The following is a 22,689-nucleotide window of genomic DNA, read 5'->3' on the forward strand; positions in this document are numbered from 1 at the left end:
GCTGGCTCGTTACGATGTGAAAGGGCGTGAGAGAGAGAGATGTCTCACAAAGGGCATAGGCCTGGGAATACTATAGCGAAAAGTTAACCCTCTGTCACCGAGAAACAGGCAATAGGTAATCTTTGCTGCTCTTACACATGACCAAACAGTACGAAGATCTAGTGCCGTTTTTCATCGGTGATACCTTTCCAGGAGTTGCCACTCTTACAACTCCAGGCGATTATTGTGGCCAGTTTCCCAACCCCTGCATGCGAAAGGTGAAGTACGAACTACGAAGATCTGTTGTATCAGTATCCATCCTGGCAAATGAATAATTGTCATTTGAAAACATCACACCTTATTATATTTTGGTGAGACAATTGATAATGGGATAAATTATTAGATGTACTCTAATTTCGTCACGTCCCCAATTACGTGAAATTTAGCAACTTCAACGTCTGATAAGACCGCCCAAGGATTTTATTTTTGATCAAAAATCCTCATGACTTTTTGCATGCTCTATCTGTCGACTGACACTTTTAAAATTGGAGGATGTGTCCGCGTTTAGGAGTGAGCTGACTTGTTGCGCTAGTCACGTGTGGTCAGCGGTGTCTCTTTCACTCGAGGTAACCAGCCCCGTGCCTGTCTATGAACTCACACCAGCGTGACCGGACCACCATACGCTGCTGGCGTTCGATGCCCCGCTAGACACTTTGTAAACGTAACCCTAAATGATAGAAACATTTACCCGGGGACAATAAGGTTTTTACTGAGGCTTGCTCAGTGACGCTGAACATGTATGGGGCAGCACGCACAGCGGCCATGTTGTCAGCGGAGTGCGCGCGCACAATAGCAGTCTCGGGCTAGAGGACGTCGCACGTGACATGTTGCAGAGACGTCTGCCCGACTAAAAAGGTTTGTCTTGTCCCTTCGTTTTATCTTTGGTACTGTTCTTTTATTGAAGTGACAATTGTATGTTTGGAGTTGAATCAGAGTTGAATCTGATTGAGTGGCACACTGCAACATCGAGACGGAGCAACAATCTGCTGGTACCCAGCGATGAGTTAATCGGATTAGAAAAAATATTCTAACCGAAAATTCAAATTTGATTAATCCTAAATAAATACTACAGACAAATTGTCATATTGAATATACCATCGCAATGGGGATTTTTCGCGGTCATAGAGTTTATCACTTCGTGAACAATCATTTTGCTTCCAAACTGCGGGTAGCAATTAAAGTCAAATGGCGAAGAACTTCATCCTGTAGTTTAAAGGCAGTGTTGCCATGAAGCATATTCTTCAGGGTTCAATAATCTGCCATTTCTTTATTGTCATAGGTTGTGGTTGTATTGAAAATGCCATATTTTATAGAATGATCAAGTGGCTTTGGAATTGCCATCGGGATATTCAATTAGAATTTCGGTGGCATCCTGCGCCCGCCAGGATGACGATTCAGGTAGCATTTTTCTGATCGCGCAGGTCTGAGTTGCCAGGGGACCACTACAACCCGTATGGTACCTGCACAAGACTGCTACTGTTAGGTACCGCTGGCGTCGCTCGCATGGGAACGTTCCGCGCATTTAGAAGACAACCCTGATTGTCCCTCAATGTGCTTGCTCTCTTAACGCGCTACTTTATAGTAATAATTTTTTTGAAAGTGTTTGACGTTTTTTCCTTTTAGATAAAAGAAAACGTCTTATTTGCTACTTAAGCAAGCACAGCTTGTGACGCGGGAAGCCTTCCACCCCCGTCCCGCCACCAGATTTCGGGCCTCGCCCAAAACCGTCATTTGACGATGCATCGATGCACACAAAGATGATCGCTGCACAGGGGGCTCACTCAAGCCCAGTCATGATAGCGTGATAATTCAGTCAGATTTTGATTTTTTCCATTTTATGAGCAATTTGTTGATGACAACTACCATATAGTGGAAGATGACTGGGCCGCCGACATCTTGGTAATGATGGCCTCTTCATAACTCAAGTCCGTAAGTCCTATAAGCGCCACAAAAATGAGTGATCAGTCGCTGCATCCTGCGACTTAGCCATGACAACATGAAGTCTGATTGCACCAACCGGCGGCCGCATACCAACCACAATATCCATGTTGTCATAGCTACATCGCAGGTCGCAATTGAAATAATCGCGCATCGTTTGCGCTGCGCCAAAACTCGCGACGGTGACATCATATCGTACCTCTGATGATGATCATGACCTGTACATACGTTAGAATTACCCGTCTCAAATTTTTGAAAGAAATAATAAAGACGTCATATTCAACTTATCATTGTTTTATTTTCAAAAATCATGACTTATAAATAGTGATTTAGCAATAAATGCAACCTCTGTATAAATACGCGTCATAGCTAGCAGACACCTTTCACACCAACTAGAACAGAAACACGTGTATAATGAATAGTGGCCATGTACACGCACTTCACGTCTAGTCGGTGTGAAATGAACGTTACACATTCGAAGACAGAATGCAAGTCTAAACAAATGTGAAAATCACCGTTTCCTAAAAAAAATTATAACTTTATATATTATGCCTATTTTCATTTGTCGATAAACTAAGTAATTGCAAATAAATAACCTCTCATTGCGATGCTATTTCATGAACTTTAACCTCAAATAATAAGTGCGCATGCGCCACAAATGGTCCTGCTGATTTCCCCTGTTTTACATCATTTTCATTTGTGTTTCTCAAGATATACAAACTATACAAAGAACATGTACCTTTTACCAGGAAAAGTTCACAATTAAGTGTTCGAAACTTAATGAAAGCGCTGGAAAAACACCTTGTACCAAATTGTGTTGAAAGGCGCTTGGACATCTCCTCACTGAAAACATGAGCGGATGATTATTATGTTAACATATAGAAATAGCCTTGGTTTTGAAACAGCCTCTACTACTGATTAACCTATTTTGTTCCCCTTGACTACTTCCCACAGATGGCAGCCATCACTGACACGTTATGGAAATGAGAAGGAGGCTTCAAAGATGGCCACAACCATAACGCTCGTAGCCACTAACCCGGAAAGTTAATAAAGTGTCGCTCCCGACCAAATTTAAACATAATTACCAATGTCGTATGTCATGTTTCTCTTACGGCTGCCATCTTGTCACGTGACCTATGTGGTAATGACCCGGATGAACACAGCCTCTTCCAGACGATTAAACAAACGCCTTGATTATTCCGATTCGTATCGGCGGCTCGCTGATGCTGACAGCTTTATCATGTTACAATTATTTTCGTATTATTTTCGGTTGATTTGTTGCATAAATTTGCCATAACTTTGTGACGATGACTGCCGTAATGAAAAGACGTTATTCTAAACACGCCAGCTTCAGAAACCAACCCCGTTTGGTGCAGTGTAATGTTCTCCACGGTGTTCCCCATATCCCAGTGTTCTCTTCAATCAACCATGGGATAATCACTGACAATGATTACTGACAGAATAAGTAGTATTAAACATGACATTGAAGCCGAGCACACACAAGTTTCACCGTTAGAAAAAAGCTTTTTTCAGCAAAGTACAAAACGCTTAGACGTTTTTCACAATCTCAATACCATTAGAGGCTTTACGCGTCACCGAAAAACCTCTGCCGTGCGTATATTTCAAGCTGACCGAAAAACGTATAAAAAGGTATTTAAAGCAATAACCCGTCCGTTTTTTCAGTGTTTGTCCCAATACAAAGCAATGGAAAATGCACGATCGGAAACACCTACACTTACACAAGTACCATTACAAAAAGGTGTCAGTTTTTCGTTTCAAGCAAAAGTAAGAAGAGAAGGTCAAGAAAGGTTATGGCCAATATCTGACATTGAAAATTAGGCCGCTACACTGATTGAACTGGACAACAAAATGACCAAGTTACAATAATGAGCAGGGAACTCCACGTTAAATTCAATTGGCTTATAATCGGTCTAGCCCAATGCACAGCAAGGGTCCAGTTAGCACTGATGCCCAGCAGGGGGCGGCCGAGGGGGTCTTTGACTGTTGTCACTCAGAGTGGGGATCACACTTAAGACGCATTGTGTCAAGTTTCCCTGGGGTGCATGCTCTGGCATCACTCGTTGCTGTCGTCTGACGGGGGACACTGTTTACTGTCAGCGTTACTGTGTTGACATTAAAGTCAACTTACATTGTTGGATTTTGGTGATTCATGTATATGTACTTTGAATTGACGCACAATGTTATTTCTCGGGACAGAAACCTGTTGTGAAAGTCTTTCTGTAACTGCTATGTATTATAATTGGCAAAATAAAGATAAAAATCCAGGAGGCGTTTCAGTAAATAGCATGTTAAGCTCACATGCAGGTAATATTGTATGTTGTCATAATTGATGATAGGTCGAAAAAATACTCTCATCAAAATCAGAATGAAAATATTACGAGAAAAAAATTGGTGAAAAATACACCAGGACTGACTATTTCAAAGAGTGGGCGGGGGGCTTTACGGGGCAATATTGACAACAGACTTGATCCCGCTTGCCTCTAACAGCAATATGAATAGACACCAGCAACATGGGTCGGCGCTTGACTTTTACCTGAAATCTGCCAAAGCAGGTGACAGGGTGACTTTGCCAATGATCAGAACCAACCAATAATCAACAAAACCGACCAACAATGGCCGACACGAGACGGATTGTTCCGTAGGAAAGCCAAACGCCTCCGGGGCGAAACACGTGCGATTTTTACAAATTCTGTTCGATACTGTTGGTGCTGTGTGGAGGTATAATGAAATGTTGTCTGGTTCATGCCGGTTACACAATACCCACTTGAACTTCACGTCTGTGCAATATGAGACCCACGGGGCAAAGATAATGGGAAATAAATGTCAAAAAATGCAAGAATATCCCAATATCTGAAGTGCACGTAAATGTGATGAAACTTGGCATGCATAGAATTTGTATTCTTTACAGCAGCATCGTTGGACTTTGGCCTAAAGTTCGTGTTTTTATAACTGGAATATCTCATGATCAGAAACAGAAAAAAGTTCAGATGTCAAATTTTTAACAAACGAATCTGACTTTAATTTTTTTGATGCACATCGATACAGGAGAAGGTAACTCCAGAGAAACGTATCGCGTTTGTTCACAAAATAAACTGGCAAAAAAAAGCCAACCGCATTTTTTTAAATTGGTTAAAGCAAAGGTAAAACCTTAAAGAGAGTACGATCATAACATGTGACATTATAGAGAACACCGCTGCTGCCAAATTTTACAAAGAAAACGCCAACCTCAACGAGTCTCTTAACCAAATTTTACCAACTCGCCAATTTCAAGGGGTGACTTTTTAACCAGATTTTACCAGGCAGACGCCACTTTCAAATTTTACCAAGAAAACGCCAAAATTCAAAAGGTTTCTTAACAAAATTTCACCAAGAAAACGCGAATTCTAGTGTTTCTTTCTACCAAATTGTATTAAGAAAACGCCACTTTTAAGAGTTTCTTTACCAAATTTTACCATGCAAACTTAAATGTTCGAGTTTCTTACCAATCAAACACCAAGTCATGCATAATTCGTTCAACGCCGGCCGCAAGTCGCAGATGTGGTGAATCCGTGTGAAGGATGGAGACTATGAACGGTAGACAGACTGTTTCTCATGTGTCACTGCTGTTATCGAATGTTCTTTAGAGAAACCATCCATTAGAGAAACCATCCATTCGAGTGTTCCAGATGGCCTGGCCACGAAAGGTGTCAGAGATGTCCAATAAAGAGAAAGACACTGCACCACTGCACCAGTCCTACTTAAACTCGTAAATGAAGAATCTTTTCGCCTGTTTAAGCGCCTGTTCATGTCGTCAATGGACGCTTCAAGCTCACACTATGCAAAACATTGTCGAATAAATTAGATAAGTTAAAATTAAGTACAATTTCACCGCGGAGCCTATGAACCAGCGTCCAGGGAAGTCGAGAAGTGAGATGAGATAAATGCGGTCTGGTCGGAAAGTGTTCTAAACACGACTAAATGCACTGAGATTTCTGTTTGAAATGTTAGATGAAGAATAGTAAAACCGATAAATGCTAATGTTCATGTATAGCCGAATAATTCAAATCGAAAATAAACGATAACTGACGAATTTTCTCTCGAAAATTAATATCAATTCAGAGTTTATGAGTGCGAGAATCGTCAGACACAAGTTCCATTCATGTAATAGTTAATAAATAAAAGATAAATAAACACTTTGGAAGCATTTTGGAAGACGTAAAATGGCTATTAAGAGTTCTTTGGTATTCCAGCTGTATGAGAGTTTAGTTTCTGGCCGTCGCGAGATACATCTAACTTTCCTGGCAACATTTCCCACAAATGTTTATCTCTGCGTACGAATTCTGCCGACAATTCGCCAACTTTATAATCATGGAAACAATGTTTAAAGCACCATTTGTACCGTATAATATTATGCCAGCTCTACACAAGTCGATTGGAAGACGAGCAGTTGCAATGTCGAATCAAGTCTTTCGCGAATTCGGAACCTATTCATTCTCCTCGAAAATGAATTCGCTCAGTTCGTGCCGTCGTGGCTATGAAATGTTCACCATAACTTGAAGATTATCGCACTGTTGTTTATATTAAGCACAATGTGATTTAGACGGATCCACTCCGGTCCAGATCCGACATGTCGATGTCCTCTTCCGGCGAGTCACCACCGGCCTGCGCAGCCATCCGCTTGAACGCCGCCCAGCCCGGACCTTTCGGTGACAGTAGCTTAACATCATCGGGGTCTTTCCCGTCCACGACGTCGGCAAGAAAAGAGATATAAGTGATAGCTAACCTGAGAGTTTCGATCCTGGAGAGACGTTTCTCGTAGGCGAATGTTGGCACTTTCTTCCTAAGACTGTCAAACGATTCGTTCAGGTTGAACATACGCCGCCTCTCTCTGATGTTGGCCGCCCGTCGCTGTGCGATGGTTGCAACACGTCTTCGTTTCGGTTTTCCGTTTGGTCCAACCTGCTGTCCCCGACCCCTGTTGGACTGTAGTAAAGTGTTTTGATGGGCTAGCGATAGGAAGGGTGGTCCTCCCGGCGCCCCGTATCCTATCCACGAGTTCGCGCCCATTTCGGGCCGGTATAATCCGCCGTATGTCATCCCCGGCGCGACATTCTCTGTTCCGCTCGGACTGATCATGGACGTGTCGAACACTGGCATGGTGTCACACGTCGTAGGGATCTCAGGGTAACTCGACAGTTCGTACGGGTAGTGTTGGTGCTCGTAGCCTGCGGGCACTGCAGGATGGATGCTCTCCTGGTGGTGTCCACTGCCGTAACTCTCGGGGCCGCAATAAGCCATGGTGACTCCTCTCCTATCAGGACTCCTCTCAGCTGTTGCGCGCACAGATGAAGCCAGATAACTTATCTTGGCCGCTAACAAATAACCAACCGAATCACTTATGTATCAGCGCACAAATCTATGCCCGCCAGAATTAATAACGTCAGAAATCGATGAGAGAAATTTGCATCTGCGTCTGATATTGGTTAATGTAGTTTTGAGTGATTTCGTAGCATTTATACCCAAGTCCACGTGAGCGATGCCTCTATTGTTATTCTAATCTTTTGTTATGGTAATGAGTTGAGGAGTTGTAAAGTTTGACTCCAGGCTCCCCAGGCATGTCGGGCGCACCGGTGTCATCACCGCCCTCCCCCTTTCACAACCAGCCCCGGCGAAACAATAACACCAGGCACGCTTGGCCAGGCTTCCTTGATGCGTGCACACCAAGACTCGCTGACGCTAGCAACTCCGGATGAAAACACACTAACCATATTTTCCTTCCCTCTGTAGACATCAGAACGAAATATCATATGTTGGCGTCAAATTGTAACTTATTTCAAATGATTTTGAAATCGCACGCGTTTTGTAACGGGCGCGTGCCCAGGACAAACAAACTGGTAAGGTTCTACACTTGCGCATTGAACCTTGCGAAGTTTGTCATTTCATGCGCATTGGACCGTGCGATTCTCCGGGCAGGCCGAAGAATAAAACAGTTTATATCCACCCGATATTTCTATTTAATTCCAATGAAACTTTCGGAACCTTCTTTATTTTTTTCCCCAGACTTGTTTATTCTTGGACATTATTTTCAGTAATCTGGTAATCAATCCGCGGTGATACGCAACGCGTATCAGTCCGGAGTGGCGAACTTCCAAGCGTGTGGTATAATTCTGTACTCTGATTGGCTGGTCGCCTGGTGCAAGAGAGCAGACGTTAGCCTTCTGATTGGCTGTTGGAAATGATATTGTTGGTGATTGATGCTTGACAGAAATATAATTGATCATGTAATGTCAATGCATCGTGCAACAGGCGGTTATCAGAAATGATTTTGTTCGATGTAACGTATGGTGCAAAGCGAGAGGTCGAATGTGCAGTCAAGTATTTTATATTAATAAAGTCCTGTCAATAAACAGGGGCTGGGTGGGCATGATCGAAACACTTAACAGAAAAATCAGGAAAGCAGTTTGGTCATGTCAGGAGAAAACCAGCCCTGCTTACACCGCACACATCCCCGCTGACACCGCACACATCCCCGCTGACACCGCACACATCCCCGCTTACACCGCACACATCCTCGCTGACACCGCACACATCCCCGCTTACACCGCACACATCCTCGCTGACACTGTTGACACTGCATCATAGTATCTTTGCCATCATTGGCTCGGTAAATTACACGTATATTCTTTGACAATTTCCATAGCATGTAATTTTGTTGTATTGAGTCATCAGAGATTGGTACGCGCGTGTGCATTTCGGCGTTTGACTGTCAATCAAGTAGCTCTTGTACTACTTAATGTATGCTCTATGTACAATGTGTGTATTGTGGTCTACAGCACGCGGTGAAGCGCTGGTGTACCATATTTAATATTTTTCTCCTCCAACCGTGCAACAGGCTGTCGTCAGAAATCATTTCGTTCGCTGTAACACATGGTGAAAAGCTACATGTATGCATGTATGGGTGAATAATGTCTACCAAATATGAGGTCAACATACTAAACAGAGTTGTTTCTTGTCCGAACTAAGACGTATTCTCAAAAGTGGGGCATATTTTATTATTGTTGGTAGACGTCAAGGCCGAAACATTTCAAGGGACATCACCTACAGACAGACCCCCCCTCAACATACACGAGAATGAATGCAATCCTCATGATTATCATTTACATCACTGGGAATCGCACTCAGGAAGTGCTGTCAGAACGGGCTGCCACGGGTGTGTTCCGACATAAAGCCTTTGTAAAACAAAAACATAAAAATATCCGGTAGTGGACTGAATCAAGGCGGTGGAGCGGGCAGGGACGAGGAACTTTTTTCTCAAAGATATGGCCTAAGTGACAAACTATATTGTTATTATTCTCTGTCACTACATGATGCAGAATGTGTCAGGGTCTTATAGTCTGTTTACGTTTCTAGTGGCGAAATAAGGCCGAAAATAATGAAAACATGAATGTCAGCGTTAATATTGCCGAAATCCTCTTGATCTGTCATCATAGGTTGACAGGATTAGGCCTTATAGGAGCAGGACCTGTCTATGAAGAATATAAAGCTTAATGAGGTGTTAAATCGACCAAGAAACTTCTGAACCCAAATACGCCAAGACCAAGAAGTGACCGACAGATCAACTTAAAATCAACGCCAGACGTAAACTTCCAGCGCCAACTCGGCGCTAAGCCGGCCACGGAACGCTCGACGAGACGACCAGTCTGGAACCCCTGCTGACGGCCTCTCCATCCCACCACCAAACACACCCGATCACACCCTGACCCCCTCCGAGAAGCCTTTATACGTGCCTCTCCCCCTCTGGGACAGATCGCCCCAATACACCTCCTTGGTTGCCAAAACAATGCATGGCGACAAACACTTGTCTTTGGCAGTTAATGTGCGTTTTTGGGGATCAAAGGATTAAATAATTGATTGAATTGTTTAATTGTGGAGGTAATTAACGATGTTAATTGATAAGTGATTTGTTATGATCTTCTCTGGCTTCTGCAGATCCAGTGATCTAGTTCCCGTTGGTAGACAGTTTTCAGATAAGTGTAAAGATCTGGCAAAAAAAAACCCATACAGGCGCTATATCCTTTTTGAGACCTTTCTTCTCGGCCTGACCTTGGATTAGGAATGATCTCAAAATTGTTTGATGTTATAAGATATGATTATTTTTTTCATTTGCGTGAGGGTCAATTATTTTTCCCTCAAAATCGTATCTGATTTCAAACACCTGGCATCATTTCCCTGAATTTTTTCAGGCCTGTGGTTTGCATATTTGACGGCTGAGAGACCGCAAAGGTTTAGGCCCCTGAGAGAGGTCTACCTAACATTAGTAATGAGAAAGATATCTCTCGAATCCTCCCAAAGCCTTTATATCGTTCGAACTTAATCAATTGTACGTGTGTATTTTGAAACCACCCAAAAAGCCGATCTATATATCGATATATCTCCTAAAGAGAGTCCTTCTTCACATCTTGTTTTAGCCCAGACGTAGCTGCCGTAGCGACAGAACTGCCCTTGACTTTCTGCGTTACATGATCTTACTCAACGGTTTTCACGAGGCGTGAAATTTAGACTCGACTCCACTTCATTTGACTTGTGGCGACAATGGCAGAGTGTCTTGAACTGATGCATCGACCATCACTATGCTCATCACAAACTCTGATGACGTATAATGTCGTAACAACAATGTGATGACGTGTTATGACATTACACACGCATGTCAACGATTTGCAAATCGCTCGTTGTCTAATACCTTTTTATGACAAAATGAGCTGAGCATATGAAGCAGACCAGAGCCACCTCTGCGGGACAGTTTCTGTGATGATATCACATTATGTCAGCCATGTTGTTCAGGAACCGAGGCATGATGATGCCGTGGTGATTCAGTTGAAGCAATAAGTCGATAGCTTTCTATCACCTTCAATTCTAACACCCATCGACTGCCATGGCTTTTGGCATAACTTTCCCTCTCCTAGCTGGCTCTTTCATTTCCTGCCATCTTCAATCCCGCCGAGTTTATTGTTGGTTATGAGTAGAGGGGGATATACCGTCCGTTTATACGAACATGACTGTGTGAGAGGACGGATTTCTCCAGAAGTCCGTGGTAAGAGGTTCCTTGGTTTCGAAAGATGTCCCTACATCCCAACCCAAACTTTATTCAGTATGGTACATGTATCATCACAGCTCTTGGGACGATCACCCTCTAGGACTAAACAGACATTGGTAGGCCCATGGAGGGACTATTCAATTTCCTTGGTAGGATCTGTGGCTTTTTCTTTTAACGCTTTCGGTTTTTGTGACGATTTAAGATTCCCTTTGGAAGCCTACTTACTTTAACGGCGCACCACGTGTAGTTTATGCAGCTGTTTCGACTTAACCCACCCAGTTGACTTACGTAAACATAATTTGATATTCCAACAACGATCACTAAATACCGTCGGTCCACCCATCGAGGGCACGTGTCCGGTGGAACCTGTCATGAACCCCTAGCATCTGAGGTGATAAGACGACAAAAGGATGCGGATGAGAATGAAAGTGGATCATTAATTACAACAGCATCATGCCAAGTGATACGGTCAATACGACTGCATGGTGCGGTCATTACGGAGCCGCAATGGTCAGCCTCCGACGCAGGAGAGTTCCTGATTGATGCAGGCTCACAGTGGGTTACAATGGGGCACTCAATGGGTTTTACTGGGTGGTCGTGATTTTTGACGCCAGCGATGCAGCGATGGCGTTAAATATGCCAACATTTCGAATTGCATCCTTCGCCCCATTTATTCACCGGATTGAATTGAAATCCTCTTTTATATCTGCAACCCGAATCCTCAATGACAACAGGGCGGCTAATGAATCCGACGCCGCTTAGTGTCCGCAGCCGACATTGGATTGCCAAACCTGTCGCTGGACCAACAGTGATGCTATTTGGACAGATTGCCTGTGATGATTTTGTGGGCGGTCACGCTATTTTCTGCGAAATTGGCATTCGAATCAACTGGTCCATATCATTAGCAATATTCGGTTCAAGTTGAGATCAGCGTGATATTACACGTGTCTTGGTATAAACGAGTGGGCATGAACCACGTCCTCAACTGAAATGATTAAAACTTTTTCATGAGCCGTGGTTAGTAATTGAAATTCAGCACACGCTACGATGGATGGTACTGCCGTGCTTAAAATGTCATGCTTCTTCCACCATTAAGTCTTTGTTCAAAATATAAAGGCAAGTCCCAATTCACAATATCCATGCAGTTGGTCTGTATACTTTTGTAGTGGCAATCCATTGATGATACCAACATGGGCCATGCATGGATCTATGATGGAGAGCCATGCATGGATCTATGATGGAGAGCCATGCATGGATCTATGATGGAGAGCCATGGATGGATCTATGATGGAGAGCCATGCATGGATCTATGATGGAGAGCCATGCATGGATCTATGATGGAGAGCCATGCATGGATCTATGATGGAGAGCCATGCATGGATCTATGATGGAGAGCCATGCATGGATCTATGATGGAGAGCCATGCATTGATCTATGATGGAGAGCCATGCATGGATCTATGATGGAGAACCATGCATGGATCTATGATGGAGAGCCATGCATGGATCTATGATGGAGAGCCATGGATGGATCTATGATGGAATTTGTTATAGAAATTTTGAAGAATTAACTAAGAATTTATATTGGAATTGGTCACTGTGAATTTGTGAACTATTCTTATTTTCCAGAATTCTAAAATGGGTTTGTAATTTGCTGTGTATATGCATTTATATGGGACCTACCGTCATTGGATCTTTGATGGAATTGTCAATCTTGCCTCGGACTGTGTATGTCCCTTGGCAATGCATGGCTTTTACACAGCTCCACTCGAGTTGTTTTCGGTCAGACACCCCATACATTCAGGTTGTTATCAATTCCATAAATACAAACATTGCCATTTCAGACAATGGCTGATCTTCCTGGCAACATAATGCTAACTGGAGTTTACGGTTCGGTAATGCTCATTCTAAAGTTAAGTACGGATGAAATAAAACATCTTGTTATTGGTAATCAAGAAAATTAACATATTTCCTTGTCTTTCTAAGAAAAATTTGCAAACCGCTTAGTCTAAAAAGACACCGATGAGCGAAAGATGTTGTCAATTAAAGACGCAACTTAGCACATCCCATTGTCTGCTGAACGGATATTAGGTGTCCTGTTTGAAATTTATATTTCCTTATTAAACCTTTACTCCCGACGCCTAGTAACATTAAACATAAAGAAACAATATTGTTCGTTGGTGAAACATGTTGTTCTTTACAATTAACAATATGTCACACATTGTTAAAGGGACAATCGAAAGGATGTTACGCATTATTAAAGGAACAATGCAAGTACAAATTGGGCGTTAAAACATTGTCAACCGCACAGTGTGATTTCATGCATAATAAGCTATGAAGATAATAGAACTAAAAGATTATCATTAGAGTTGAATGATCCCTATTAAAGGTCTTTATCATCTTAAGGCATCATCTTTGTGGTCATATTGTACATAGATCATCTTTTGATTAGCAAGTGTAGGATGCTAATTATTATCTCTTCATATTAATGAGTTTGCTGGAGATGAAAGTAAAACCGCCATGGATGAAGTCCTTACTACGGAATGGCCCCCATATATGTACTAGTATCGGTTGGCCCCAAAAAGTCGCCTGCATCTCATATCAAAGTTGCCCGGGAGGTGGATATTTTCGTCCAGCTGATTGTTGACCACAACATCCTCGCATAGCAGTGTTTCTCGCCCGCTCGTTATTGTTACACACCACCACTTGAATATCCATAGTTAAAGGGAACCAGCTATCAACTGGGGAGCATCTTTTTAAGCTGTGGGTATTTTATTTGAACTTGTATTGGAAACAATTCACCTTGGGGTTGCATGTTACCAGGTGGCAGTTTATGAGCTGACCAGTTTTGCATTGAAACGAGCTGACATTTTCTGAAAGCCTGGATATTCACATTTCGGCTCATTTTACTAGAAATCAGGTGATGAATAACCCCGACCAAGCAGAAACACATTAAATACTAAAACCCCACAACCCACTCGAGGAGCACGATATACGGCGAATAGAAAAGCGAATGGTTGTCTCGCCCTCGTTCATTTCGAGTTCTTTACTGGGTTAAGGTGGTATAGGCCTCGTTCATTTCAAGTTCTTTCTTGGGTAAGGTGGTATAGGCCTCGTTCATTTCGAGTTCTTTACTGGGGTAAGATGGTATAGGCCTCGTTCATTTCGAGTTCTTTACTGGGGTAAGGTGGTATAGGCCTCGTTCATTTCGAGTTCTTTACTGGGGTAAGATGGTATAGGCCTCGTTCATTTCGAGTTCTTTACTGGGGTAAGGTGGTATAGGCCTCGTTCATTTCGAGTTCTTTACTGGGTTAAGGTGGTATAGGCCTCGTTCATTTCGAGTTCTTTCTGGGGTAAGGTGGTATAGGCCTCGTTCATTTCGAGTTCTTTCTGGGGTAAGGTGGTATAGGCCTCGTTCATTTCAAGTTCTTTCAGGGCTAAGGTGGTATAGGCCTCGTTCATTTCGAGTTCTTTCTGGGGTAAGGTGGTATAGGCCTCGTTCATTTCGAGTTCTTTCTGGGGTAAGGTGGTATAGGCCTCGTTCATTCAAGTTCTTTCAGGGCTAAGGTGGTATAGGCCTCGTTCATTTCGAGTTCTTTCTTGGGAAAGGTGGTATAGGCCTCGTTCATTTCGAGTTCTTTCAGGGCTAAGGTGGTATAGGCCTCGTTCATTTCGAGTTCTTTCTGGGGTAAGGTGGTATAGGCCTCGTTCATTTCGAGTTCTTTACTGGGGTAAGGTGGTATAGGCCTCGTTCATTTCAAGTTCTTTCTTGGGTAAGGTGGTATAGGCCTCGTTCATTTCGAGTTCTTTACTGGGGTAAGATGGTATAGGCCTCGTTCATTTCGAGTTCTTTACTGGGGTAAGGTGGTATAGGCCTCGTTCATTTCGAGTTCTTTACTGGGTTAAGGTGGTATAGGCCTCGTTCATTTCGAGTTCTTTCTGGGGTAAGGTGGTATAGGCCTCGTTCATTTCGAGTTCTTTACTGGGGTAAGGTGGTATAGGCCTCGTTCATTTCGAGTTCTTTACTGGGGTAAGGTTGTATCGCCCTCGTTCATTTCGAGTTCTTTACTGGGTTAAGGTGGTATAGGCCTCGTTCATTTCGAGTTCTTTCTGGGGTAAGGTGGTATAGGCCTCGTTCATTTCGAGTTCTTTACTGGGGTAAGGTGGTATAGGCCTCGTTCATTTCGAGTTCTTTCTGGGGTAAGATGGTATAGGCCTCGTTCATTTCGAGTTCTTTCTTGGGAAAGGTGGTATAGGCCTCGTTCATTTCAAGTTCTTTCAGGGCTAAGGTGGTATAGGCCTCGTTCATTTCGAGTTCTTTCTGGGGTAAGGTGGTATAGGCCTCGTTCATTTCGAGTTCTTTCTGGGGTAAGGTGGTATAGGCCTCGTTCATTCAAGTTCTTTCAGGGCTAAGGTGGTATAGGCCTCGTTCATTTCGAGTTCTTTCTTGGGAAAGGTGGTATAGGCCTCGTTCATTTCGAGTTCTTTACTTGGGTAAGGTGGTATAGGCCTCGTTCATTTCGAGTTCTTTACTGGGGTAAGGTGGTATTGCCCTCGTTCATGTCGAGTTCTTTTCTGGGGTAAGGTGGTATCGCCCTCGTTCATTTCGAGTTCTTTACTGGGGTAAGGTGGTATAGGCCTCGTTCATTTCGAGTTCTTTACTGGGGTAAGGTGGTATAGGCCTCGTTCATTTCGAGTTCTTTACTGGGGTAAGGTGGTATGGGCCTCGTTCATTTCGAGTTCTTTACTGAGGTAAGGTGGTATAAGCCTCGTTCATTTCGAGTTCTTTACTGGGGTAAGGTGGTATCGCCCTCGTTCATTTCGAGTTCTTTACTGGGGTAAGGTGGTATAGGCCTCGTTCATTTCGAGTTCTTTACTGGGGTAAGGTTGTATCGCCCTCGTTCATTTCGAGTTCTTTACTGGGGTAAGATGGTATAGGCCTCGTTCATTTCGAGTTCTTTACTGGGGTAAGGTGGTATAGGCCTCGTTCATTTCGAGTTCTTTCTGGGGTAAGGTTGTATCGCCCTCGTTCATTTCGAGTTCTTAACTGCGGTAAGGTGGTATAGGCCTCGTTCATTTCGAGTTCTTTACTGGGGTAAGGTGGTATAGGCCTCGTTCATTTCGAGTTCTTTACTGGGGTAAGATGGTATAGGCCTCGTTCATTTCGAGTTCTTTCTGGGGTAAGATGGTATAGGCCTCGTTCATTTCGAGTTCTTTCTGGGTTAAGGTGGTATAGGCCTCGTTCATTTCGAGTTCTTTTCTGGGGTAAGATGGTATAGGCCTCGTTCATTTCGAGTTCTTTTCTGGGGTAAGATGGTATAAGCCTCGTTCATTTCGAGTTCTTTACTGGGGTAAGATGGTATCGCCCTCGTTCATTTCGAGTTCTTTACTGGGGTAAGGTGGTATAGGCCTCGTTCATTTCGAGTTCTTTACTGGGGTAAGATGGTATAGGCCTCGTTCATTTCGAGTTCTTTACTGGGGTAAGGTGGTATAGGCCTCGTTCATTTCGAGTTCTTTACTGGGGTAAGGTGGTATAGGCCTCGTTCATTTCGAGTTCTTTACTGGGGTAAGGTGGTATAGGCCTCGTTCATTTCGAGTTCTTTACTGGGGTAAGGTGGTATAGGCCTCGTTCATTTCGAGTTCTTTACTGGGGTAAGATTGTATCGCCCTCGTTCATTTTGAGTTCTTTACTGGGGTAAGATGGTATAGGCCGAGCTACCAAGAGGGAGCTGGAGTTCAGGATGAAAGTATTTTCCGAGAGGATAAAAACGAGACACACTGGCGTCATTTCTTGGCGTCATTCTCTTCCTACACTGGTGTTGCTAATGCAATAGAAATCCAATTGTCTTGGTAAGAAAGGCTTATCATCATCAAATAATGTATGCTATGCAACATAACTTTAAGATTCTGACAAGGATTATGTCATTTTGAAATGGTGCCTTAGTTTGTCGTGGCGGACCGTAAACGTGGGGACCGTATGAATGAGCAGTTCTCTACAAATGAATAATACGTGTAGTTTAAAGGAACTGATTTCCTAAAGACAACAATATCCCTAACATGTAGTTGGAGTCAAATAAAAGATGGTCGATCACATCAAAGTAAACAATGCAACAAATTCATTTTGACCCAAGATTATCTAATACTGACAAGATGATGGGCCGCTGTAGTCGGTCATTATGGTGACCGTCCCTAACCAGCTGGTCACGCATCCCCGCTTACCACATCGGCGCGTGGTGGCTCGCGAGCCCCGGATCACCACAGACAAACACCTTTCAGGCCGAATTGACCCACTCCGCAGGGAGCTATTGTAGTCCCTATCTCTTCAAGACTCTCCTGTGGAATTATCTTGTGACAGTGGTGATTAAGTGTTGTCAAATTGACCGAGAGTGGTCTCCGAGGGTCGCCTTCAGATTAGCGTTGTAACTTTGGTTGCTAAGGGCCTGTCTTGTTCTCTGCTTCTTCTTCTCAAATAGTCGTTATAATGCATGAAGTGATGAATTGATTGATTTGAAATTTGCAAATTACTTTGAGAACTTGAAGCCATTCTATTAATGTCAACAATGCCTTGTGAAGGCTGAAAATTCGCATTTGCATGCAACTGAAATACTGCCAATACGTGTATTTGCCATACTGAACTTCCAGCCGTATTGCCTCCGCCCATATTGATGCGCGTTGTCTAGAAGCTTAGCAATGTCAATGCATTGAGGGTCAAGATGCTATTTACTTAGGGGACAGGCAATAATAGGCATCTAGAGTAAAACTTGATTAGAGAAAATCCCAACTTTTCAAATGGAAACGAAAAACTACACATTTGTCACAGTCATCTGCATTTATTGTTTGAAGACAAAATTTGAATGGAGACGCAGCGATCCGGCTCTTTCTCCCGGTGTGTAGGAACGTCCATCTCACTTCAAAGACGGAGGCGGTTTGGGTCAACCAGGGGTTGAAATCGATTCGTTTATCAACGCATGCGCGCTATTTCTAACCAATCAGGATCGGGGTCCTTGGTGTAATCAATCCGGATTCTGACTGGCTGCAACTCTTGGTCGGTTTACTCCAAGAAAGCGTTCTCTCTTTCGATGGCCAAATAGTAGGAATTCCTGCAGAAATCCACTACAGCGTCATGGGTTGGGCGGTCGTGGTATTCTCCGCGACACCACTCGGCCATCCGGTGGAAGTTCATCTCTAACGCGCCAGCCATCTCTTTCAGAAGAGTTCCGAAGTCTTCCACGTCTCGGTGAAACTTGGCGAAGGCTCTGGTCGCTTTCAGAGTGGCGAACGTTTCGCCGAATGCGATGAAACATGGCTTCCATTCTCCCTTGACGCGCCTCAGTTGCAGGTTTTCCAACTTGATGCTACCGTGTACGAGCCTCCTCTTGTTGAGGTTGCGCATCGCTATGGCCAACTCCATGAGACATTTCATCCACTCCTTCAAAGAGAGCAGCATGGCCATTTTTGGACGGCTTCTGTGCACCTCGGCATCGTAAGATAGAATCCTATCCAACCTGTTCTCGAACCTCCAACCTCTCGGTCCTGGGTTGTATTCTGTGACTATCCCGAATCTGAGATAAAGCTTTGAATCATCCAGGGGCACTAGTCCGACCAGCTCGGGAGTGGAGTCCATGTCACTAAGGTGGCGCATCATGGCTGCTTCCTTGACGACGGTGGCGATGTTGTTGTACTCTGCCTTGAACACCCTCACCACCACAGGCCTGTCCATCCAGCAGAGATACGTCTCCCATCCAACCTCACACTCCAGACACTTGCTCCCGCTATAGGACCTCACGTATGAGATGTTCTCGGCGCTGATAAGGCGGTCATCCCAGATCATGGGCGGCAGCCCCGGGACCTTCAGGTCCTTCAGGCGTTTAAACGTTGTCACCCTCTCCTCAGGCGTGATGATGACCATGTTTGGAGGCTGTGGTGGAGACCAGGTCTTGAAACCCCGAATCACGGGAAGAACATCAACAGTCTCTTCCACGGTCTCCGGACGCACCGACACAAGTTGTGGCTTGGTACGTGCGCAATGTTTACCTTTTGCGGTCTCTTTCCTCTCATTGGGCCCCTCACTCGGGACAATATAGGTCGGCCCAAGTATAATACTGGCTACAGTACTCAAACAAAAATGAAACAGTCCGTTTCGAGACATTTTAACCGCAAAAAATTAATTTTTAAAATTAATTTTAAAATTAATTTTAACCGCAAACAACTATTGGCAAAAATGTTGGTCTGGTTGCCACGTCGCAGATTTCGCTTGCTTCGCAACGCTGACGCAGCGAGGTCATGACGTCATCAATGGTGCGATGGCGTCATGAGAGATTTCCGGCTGGTCATCAGAATGACGTCGTCAAAAACGAAAGCATTTCAATTTCAATTTTATTGAGAAGTGAGGGTGAGGAATACGTTACTAACTGCAATAAAACCCGCCGCAGGTCATCCACTTTCGATCATGGTTCGGGTTGTCAGTGAATGACTTATTCCATGACAGTGGTTTTGCATCTTCCACAAATTTACGCTTGGTTCCAGCGGGTACATGGTACCTGTATTCAAGTTACCTGCTAGCGCAGTGTTAGGTATCAGAAGTCTTGTCAAAGGGCGATTATCGAAACGATTATAATGGGACCTCAAGAGCTTACGATTTGCATGGCGCTGGCCTACTCTAGGGTGAATCTGAATTAGAAATTCTCTCGCAAAAAGGAATGATTTAGGTTTGCTCATGATCAAGAAGCCAATGGATTCAGCCGTGAAAAACACGAAATGTTCGATTGATGAGAGGAATGTCACCAACTTCATCGGTCAAACCGACGCAATGATTTACAAGCTGGCGCATGCGTCGCGCTTCCAAAACATCAGTTTCCTTAGATATTGTACTTAATCGTCAAATTGCGCGTTAAGTTGACAAAATTGAGGTCAATCAGCCTGAAATCTTTTTCCAAACAACAGAGGATAACGATGATTTAGGGCCATGTGTTGCGAGTGGTGACGTACCATGCGTGTCTGTTACGCCATGCGTGCGCATCGGATCGCCCGAGCGCTACCGGACTTACCCGACCAGAAAATTGACCTGATTGGTAGGAATTTGAACTTATGGACATAATTTGATAAAGTGCATGCCAGTCGAAGCATCGGATCTGCTGGTCCATGGCTTTGAGGAATCTTTGGAAGTATTTACCTTCATGCTATACATGTTATGTAATTATCCATTTTGAGGATGGATGTACAGTGGTGTGTGAACATATTGAAATGACGTCAATCTTGCAGCACTTTGTGAAAATCTCAGTATCAAAATACTCAGCGTAATACATAAACCAAGGGCGTTCATTGGCTGAATCCCGGAACATGCGCCACTGAATGGTTGGTCCATCAGGTAAAAGGCGAAAGTTAGCCGCAGGCCGTGGTCACATATTGCTCGTTATTAAACCTTAGTCATCAAATAGCTCCCCAAGTTTATGGGCAACAGGTTGGGAGCTGCATTTGACAACGCCACAGGTGCCACCAGCTATTGTGATTTGAAAATAAGCAGGCGTCTTTTTCAGTGAGGCGTTGCGTCAGTTTTAGGATAGTCAGCTTTTTAATGACTAAATTAGGCTTTGCCTATCCAAACATCTGGCCATGTGACTTATGTCATTAATCATGGAAAAGAGGTCTTAGCATAATCGCTTTTTGACTTCTGTTCATGCTCATGAACTCCAAATTAATACGTGGAATATATCAATGGGAATGATAACAACAGGTTGGAGAGTTGAACGAACACTGAAATTTGCGGTGGAAAAGATCAAATAACATGTTAATGAAACTGAATGCACAATCATAGGTAACAGGCTACTTGTCAGAAAGACACAACTCAACACTTTAAATTGAAAAGTGGTTTTGGTAAATCGTGCTGTCTTTATAAACAGCTTCTTCCCATGCGGCTTTTCATCCTTTGTAGAATTACAGCTGAGGTCTCGGCCTTATGATCGAAATGTCGTGGATTCGATTCTTGGCACTAGCTGCCACGCTCGTGTGCGACCAGCAAGTCGCCTTTGCGCTGGCTTCATCCTTGGTTTTATCATGGGTTAATTTATTATGTCTACGCAGGGCAGAAACTTTCAATGACACTACCCAAGTGGACAGTAGATTGTGATGGAGTCAGCCCCCAGATTTAGTCACCAGTAGGTCAATCTGGCGCGTAAACGCCTGGGAGGAAAATATTCCTAAAGGCAGCCCAGAATTTCCTGTTCATGTAATTTAGCGCTTTAGCAAAATAGCGCTAAAGAGAAAGTCACCTCTTATAATGAAGCAGTTAATAGGTGAAACCCTTTGAGAGCCAGCTGTGCGTGAAAATGTGGGAGATTCAGCCCGGATCGGAGTGTTATGAGAAGATTGATCGTTTAAAAAGCGCTGGCAATGTGTCAACCTCAGTGGCGCCTCCATTTGACATTTCAGTGAACCGCATCATAAACATGTCACTCTTGCACGGATTTCCTTCATTTACTTCTCGCGGCCTAGGGTCGCGGTTCCCTGGACAGGACAATCGGTTATGGTTGGTGATTCACTTTTGACGCCGTTGACACTTGCTGCAAAAAATGATTTCGCCGTACAATTAAATACATCAAACAACCCTTTATTTGCCTTTCAGATTATTTATTGGATTAATTAAGGATACTTATTTAGACAATGGAGATGATTTTCTTTTCCTTTGAAATCGTATCAGATATAGACTGCCGACTGTCACCTCGGACTTTAGCCGAGAGACAGACGGGAAAATAGCAACAATTATTTTGGATGTTCTCAGTAATTAGTCTGATGAGCAAACAATGTGTCACTTTATTAGCTGTCTTCACTGCACAGGCTCAGACCGTCATTTTATTGTTTCGGACGTCATCACTTCCACTGGCGCCACTTCAACTGACTGAGTGATGAAAACAAATTTAAGTACAAAATTTTTTTTTCTTTTTGCTCAAAATGAACCAACATCACCAAAAACTGCAGTCCCAAAATTTTTTGGATTTTGAAAATTTTGAAAAATTTTCAACTGACTGAGTGATGAAAAAATTTCTAAGTACAAACATTTTTTTCACTGTTTTCTTTTGCACAAAGTGAACCAACATCACCAAAAACTGCAGTCATCGTCATCGTCGTCGTCGTCGTCGTCTTTCGTCTTTCGTCGTCGTCGTCGTCGTCGTCGTCTCACTTTTTTTCCCCTTAAAATGAACCAATATCACCAAAAACTGCAGTCCCAAAGTTTTTTGATTTTGAAATTTTGAAAAATTTCAACTGACTGAGTGATGAAGAAATTTCTAAGTACAAACATTTTTTTCACTTTTTTTGTGCTCAAAATGAACCAACATCACCAAAAACTGTCGTCGTCGTCATCGTCGTCATGCTGTTGCATACATTAGACATTTTGAACTTATATTCTGTTTTGTCTTTATTTCAGAACCAGTGGCACTTCAGTGGGCTGGTAAATATGGTTGGAAAGATGAGGAGTCTGGCTGGATATTCGTTGCCAATCAAGATTCTTACATCAAAACAAAGAACATCACTGAGCAGATTACATTTAAAAGTAAGTGAATATCCTCTCAAAAATCTCCATTGATTGAGATACTCCCATTCTTCGTCGTCGTCGTCTTTCGT

At 43.4% G+C, this 22,689-nt stretch overlaps 1 protein-coding gene and 1 long non-coding RNA gene across 2 annotated transcripts in view; one reads left to right on the plus strand and one right to left on the minus strand.

The window, feature by feature from the left end:
- Nucleotides 1–22,689, plus strand: part of LOC135500604 (uncharacterized) — a 45,584-nt gene that overhangs the window by 9,100 nt on the left and 13,795 nt on the right. The window contains exon 2 of the long non-coding RNA XR_010449487.1: nucleotides 22,493–22,618. This is a non-coding gene — a long non-coding RNA (uncharacterized LOC135500604). The remainder of the gene's footprint in view (nucleotides 1–22,492; nucleotides 22,619–22,689) is intronic.
- LOC135500414 (pancreas transcription factor 1 subunit alpha-like) lies at nucleotides 2,256–7,443 on the minus strand. The gene has a single exon (XM_064791871.1). The coding sequence runs from the start codon at nucleotides 7,273–7,275 to the stop codon at nucleotides 6,574–6,576; it is 702 nt and encodes a 233-aa protein (XP_064647941.1). The 5' UTR covers nucleotides 7,276–7,443; the 3' UTR covers nucleotides 2,256–6,573.

This window comes from Lineus longissimus, chromosome 16 (genome assembly GCF_910592395.1).
Source record: "Lineus longissimus chromosome 16, tnLinLong1.2, whole genome shotgun sequence".
NCBI classification, from domain to species: Eukaryota; Metazoa; Nemertea; class Pilidiophora; order Heteronemertea; family Lineidae; genus Lineus; species Lineus longissimus.